The following is a 6,162-nucleotide window of genomic DNA, read 5'->3' as shown; positions in this document are numbered from 1 at the left end:
TGGTTAACTCAGTTTTCTTAACCTTCTTTGTTTTTCTGGCCAAGGGTGACTCATGTTGTATTTGTTCCTCACCACTCTCACTACTAGAAAAAGTAGAATAGACATCGCCTCTTAGACATCGGTTGCTCCTGGAGCCAATGTAAAAGGTTTTTTAGATATCATTTTTAATCAACCGATGTCTTTTGTTAAAATAGACATCGATTTTTTAGCCCAACTGATGTTGTAACTCTGTTTTAAAAAAATGATTCAGCGCGCCTCCCCAATTTCCCCCCTTAGCCAAATATTTCATTCCCTCTTAAAAATCCCCCCGGTTTTTCTTAAAATTTTTTAAGTATCCAAATGTCCCCCTCCCTTATCTAAAAATATAAATCAAAAATAAAAAACACTCATTTCTATCTTCTCAAACCAGCTCTCTCTCTCTCTCTTCTCTCTCTACTCTCTTGAACGAAGAACTCGATTCAATTCATCGACTGGAGAACTTGACTATCTATGTTCTTTGTGCTCGACTCTCTCCTCTCCCTAGATCTAATACCTCCCTCCCCAAACCAGTTCTCCCCAACTCCGCTCCCTTTTCTTCGGAGATTGAAAAAGTCTTAAAGAGGTAAGAATCGGAGTTTATCTATAACTAAAATCGGAGTTTAAAGCTTAAGGAGGCCAAAACTTGAATTGGTAACCTTTAAAATCTAATTTTTAAATTAGGGGGTTGAATTTGAAACCCTAATTTTTTAATCAGTTAATTTTAATCAGTTTAAAGAGTTGATTTGGAACCCTAATTTTTTTAATTAGTTGAGTACTTGTTTGATTTGAGCAGGTTAATTTTAATTAGTTTTTTAATAAATTGAGTAATTGTTTGAATTGTTTATGTGGGCGTCAATTTTAACGTATATGCTTGTGTATATCGTGTCAAATGTTTTTTTTCTTTACTTATAATTATGTTTATTTTAATGTATATACTTGGCACAAATATGTTGTATCCTCGCCCATATGGTATCTTGTTGACACTGATCTTTTTTTCACGGGTTCATATGATCATTTCGTTGAAGTTTGGGACACAAATACCACACAGGTAGGTTTCTCCATTCCCTTAAAAAATGATGAAGAAATTTTGTATACTGTATGAACCATTTTGACAAAAGTTAATTTTAACTTCTGCTGTTTTAGGTGGTTATGAATTTCAAAATGCCAGGTAAGGTATGTACAAACTACCATGTCTACGTTGTCTACGTCACACATGCTTATTGTTGCTGGAACAGAAGATGTTCAAGTTCGGCTTTGTGATATTGCTTCAGGGCCTTTTCTCATACATTTTCTGGTCATCGAGGTACATTACCTTTAGTTTGAGGGTTTTTATCCTACCATTCTATCATATATGGTCGGCGAAATCCTTGAGGATATTGGTCGTCAGTCCCTGAGATATGTGATATATACCATGTTTCTTTGCAAGGATCATATACCTTGAACTATTTGTTTAATTTGCATAATGTAATTATCTTTAATCCTCTAAAGAAATTCCAGAACTATTTATGATCATTTATAGTTCATTTAGGCTGATTATTTAATACCACCCCTGTTCCTATGTTAATCTCATGGGAATGTAGTAAAAAGTGAGTGCAATTTAGTCATCTTGATAACATACAAGATAGAAATAGTTCGGGAAATTTCAATCTTTTGAAACATTGCCATTGTAAACTTTATCTGGCATCGACCAAGTAGTTTCCTAGTGGGATAAATAATATGTTACTTTTACCTCGGGGTTGTAATGTCTCGGACTAACTGTGCACTTCTTTCTAGCTGTACAATATATTATTGCGAACCATGAATTATATATGTTACATGCTTTATAATTATTATGTTGTCATCATCTGATTATTCATTTGGAATGTTACTATATATGAATCGTAGGTACTATATGCTCTTTACAGGGTAATCTAGTGTCAATGGATTCTAAATTTGTTAGCTGTAACAAACAGATACAAGAAGTATAGTTTACTTCTTTCAATTACCCGCGGCTTTCTGTCACCCAATATATAAACAGTTGATGATCTAATTGGTTATACTAACTGTGAAATATTCAACATGTGTCTCTGGATGCTTCAATAACAAAGCACCAGACATTAATGAAGATGAGCCTGAAGAATATCCTATTTTTTTGGGGTATAAAGCTATCCTGGACTCGAATTCTACTGATGAGACCTTGGTGAGTTTATGATACAACCTTACAGATACAGTGAACATGATGTGACTTAATCCATGTAGCATAGTACTTGTTTATCTATTTGTTTCAATTGAATCAAACATGCATTGCATGCGAGGTGGGAGCCTAGGCATTCAAGACACAAACGTTTTTATGGGAAACAATACGTAAAATTGGGAGGCGTTATTCGCCATTTTGCATATACAGTTGTTGCTCTTCATGGATGTATACAAACTGAAATCCAGGTAGACAAATAGTTCTATCTTTTACATTTTGGCAAAGATTAAAACTACGAACACTTGATAGTTATATACAATGGCTCATATTTGTACTATAAATATGAACCTAAATTAGTTTAAGAAAATTGCTTAAGAACAAGTTGTTAGAAGAAATTTTCTTCTAAACTTTCCAGATATGACAAATCCGTATATAGTTTGGAAAAATTATTATAAAAGGATATAGATCAGACTATCCATTTAATTTTCACTATAGAAATGTTATTTCCGCTTCATAACTCAAGTAATTCTTTTAGTTTTAACTGTAGACTCCACAACATGTCCGGGTCCTCTTTAAAGATCCGTGCACTCGCCTTGCTGAAGAAATATCAACAGTGCTAAAGGAGCTAGCCAATAGCATACACAATCGTTATGCATGCTCTCCAGAGATACTCTCTGACCATCTACATGAGGCGTTAAGAAACCTTAACACCTTCAAAGCTCAGCCAAGACTTTTTATAGGTCCAGCAACTCAAACAAGCGAAATTCTAGCCTGTAAGTAGCCAAGACCTGTCATTTGTAAGTAGTCTGATTAATGAATACATTTACTGTAGAGCTAGAAGGTGGCAACATTTTACAGGTTCAAGTCACTTTTTTGCTAATTACAAGGTACTGTCATTTGCCTCAACATATTGTGATACCCAAAAGCTTCATTTCATGTATATACTAAGTGATGATAGAAAAAAAGAGTAAGAGAGAATATGTGTAAATGTAATATTCTTGTGGAAATAAATGAGTTAGCTCTATGTGCCCAATTGTGTGTGAGTTTGTCATGTTGATATACTGGTTACTTTCAGTGATTCTAAGAGACATCTGTGACTGAAATTTGAATTATAATATTTACTGCCAAAAATGATTAGTGATTTATATAGGCCGTTATATTTTGATTGATGAAGTAAACATTCTAACAGTTAACATGGAAGGAGGATTGTGTAAAATTTCTGCAGTAGATCCTTGTCCTCCTTGCTTATACATAACAAAACATTATTTTATCTTAATCAAGTCTAGGTTCCATTCTTCCGGGAGTACCATTTTAGAGTCCCTTAAAGTAGCAAAATATTACAAGTAACATTAAGATAAAATAATTATAAATAACAAGATAATCACATAATACCTAATTCATATGTAAACTTATATAAATCTATATAAATATTACTATAATTTAAATAAAAACTAATTACCTAAAGCTATATTATTTAAAAAACAATATAATGTGCAAGTTATTTAAGAAAAACTACTATTATCCTTGTATTTTATTATCAAGACTAGTAATCTATATTACTTATAAAAAAAATACTATTTTTATTCTGCTAGTAAATTTTTCCTAAGTTTTTGAAACTTATTTAATATTTAGGATTAAAATATTCTTTTTATAAGTTTGCTCATGATAATAATTTATAATAATTTAATATTTACTATTTTCTAACCTTTCTTCTATTTGTATATTTGTTTTATTAGAAAGAAGCTGATATTGGAAGCTAATATTGGAATTGGAATCAGTGGCATAGAGGGAATGCAAGTAAGAAAATTTCATAAAATTGCTATCTTTCTTTTGAACTTAATAGACAGACTGCTGAATCATATTAATTTGCTTGCTTCTGACAACCTATAAATTAGTTTTTGTTCTTTATTTCAAATTCCTGTATAATGTTAATCACCTAGTGTGTATGTTAATAAAATTCAATGTCCTGTTTATGTTCATTCCTACATTGCATTCTCAGGGACTCCACTTGCAGGCTGTTACGGCAAGTGACTTTTCATTGCCTTAATTTAGTGTCTTGGAGCCGCTACTAATAGTTCATGGACATTGGTTGGATATACTTATATGTCTTATATGTCATCTATGTTAAACATTCTTTTTACCATCACAACCATGGATCTTCAGTCAATAATATGTAGCTCTTGATGTTTAGTTGATTGGTAGGACATTGGTTGATCACTCATGTTTAGTTGATTGGTAGGACATTGGCCGATCACACATTTATATTCCTTGGTACCGGAGAAGTGAGAAACTAATCTAAAACTTTGACAAATGAGCATGCTATTTGGAGTATTATCAATGTCTAATACTCTCTTATTATTTATTTATCATTACTATTATTAATCCTCTGTAAATGCAAACACACTTGATATTTGTACAGGTGAACCAAAAGGCTAAGCGGCAAGATCCTTCCCAGCGCAGAATTAGGGGACCTTAATTTTTCAGGTTTAGAAATAGAAGCACTCCTTGAAACAGTAGAAGCACTGATTGAAACAGTAGAAGCACTGATTGATATTAGGGGACCTTTTTTGGTTCAGAAGTAGAAGTACTGATTGAAACAACTTAAAAGCTTGGCACCAGAAGGTTTGCATATTGTTGGATATTGTAGCTAGTGCATAATTAGAATAGATTGATGAATGTGTAGTATTTGATGTTTAGATTAGATGACAATGTTTACCTGATATTTGAATATTGGTTGTTAGATATATAGACAATTGGTATTATGCAATAATTGGTTTTTTGGGAATTCATTAGTTTGGAAAAATTTTGACATCTATATTTTTTAAATGTGCATTAATATAACAGGTAATCAGACATCATTAGAGTAGAAAATGATGTTAATTTAACATTTTTAACATATGTATTAAATAAAACACTGATGTCTATCAAATCTTAATACATCAGTTTTAGTGTTACATTTATATTAGTTTATCAGTTAAAACCGATGTTAAATACCAGTCTTAAAAATACAAAATCGATGTTATAGAGGATTTTACACAACGGTTGTAACTAGGAAACATTGTTAATTATTTTTTTATACATTGGTTCATGCACTATAGAAATCAGTTCCTAGTCACAAACCGATGTTAAAGATATTATTAAAATCAGTTTAGTTCAAAAACTGATGTTAAATATACTAGTAACATCAGTTTACTAGGAAAATTCAAAATTATTTCTTAAGTGGCATATGTTTAAATTGATAAAAATATCATATTATAATAATATATAAGTGATATATGTGCATTAGAAACTTAACATCAAGAAATAGATATCAGTTTCATATAAAAAATGATGTTATATGTCCTTTTTCACATCAGTTTAAAACCGATGTTAAATAGGGGGTCTTTAACATCACCCACGAAGACATCAAATTTTTTTATTCATAGACATCGGTTTTTAGACGATGTCTATTGATGTTTTTCTAGTAGTGTCTCATTCATTACTGTAGGGGTAATCTCCTTTCTCTTCTTTTTACTCACTTCATCCTTTTAAGAGGATGAAGCGGTTGGCTTCCTAGCTGCTATTTATTTTGAAGAAGCGGTCTCAGCTTGGGAAGGCCCCTGTTGGTTTTCCTGTATTTGAACTTCTACAAGTTCAGGGACCATAGATGTACTAGATTGAGCATTTGATCTTATATCAGGCATGGGGTAAGGGTATGTCTTAAACCTCTCCATCATGAATAGAGTAATTTTCAGACTCACATTTACCTTATTTTTTTGTAGTAAGCGAACCAAATATTATTTTGGACACTTGCTTACAATTACCTATTTTACTATTGTCTATACCATTCAACAAATGTAAGTCTGTTACTTTATGATTTAAAGTAGACATAATAAATCTAGGAAAGAAAATTTCCTTATCTCTAGCAAATTGGGGCATAGTTAGCCTGGTTGTAAGTTCTTCCAGGATTATTAGACCAATATTCAAGTGTC

The 6,162-nt window shown here is 31.9% G+C and overlaps 1 protein-coding gene across 4 annotated transcripts; it reads left to right on the top strand.

Annotated features, from left to right (window-relative positions):
- The first annotated feature begins 410 nt into the window (after window positions 1-410).
- Window positions 411-4,881, top strand: LOC141693394 (aluminum-activated malate transporter 12-like). Of its 4 annotated transcripts, none has more exons than XR_012563109.1 (7): window positions 411-1,066; window positions 1,162-1,321; window positions 2,106-2,197; window positions 2,325-2,439; window positions 2,727-2,964; window positions 3,928-3,988; window positions 4,611-4,881. XR_012563109.1 is itself a non-coding variant. In XM_074498490.1 (6 exons), the coding sequence occupies exons 2-6, from the start codon at window positions 1,208-1,210 to the stop codon at window positions 4,625-4,627; spliced, it is 576 nt and encodes a 191-aa protein (XP_074354591.1). In that variant the 5' UTR covers window positions 411-1,066; window positions 1,162-1,207; the 3' UTR covers window positions 4,628-4,881. The 4 variants fall into 4 exon arrangements, 1 of the variants encoding a protein (XP_074354591.1); XR_012563108.1 differs by having other exon boundaries at window positions 2,313-2,439; window positions 2,739-2,964; XR_012563110.1 differs by having other exon boundaries at window positions 2,313-2,439.
- Window positions 4,882-6,162: the final 1,281 nt, after the last annotated feature.

This window comes from Apium graveolens, chromosome 10, assembly GCF_009905375.1.
Source record: "Apium graveolens cultivar Ventura chromosome 10, ASM990537v1, whole genome shotgun sequence".
Lineage (NCBI taxonomy): Eukaryota > Viridiplantae > Streptophyta > Magnoliopsida > Apiales > Apiaceae > Apium > Apium graveolens.
Note: the sequence above shows the minus strand (reverse complement) of the source record. Positions and strands in the feature narration are given on the sequence as shown.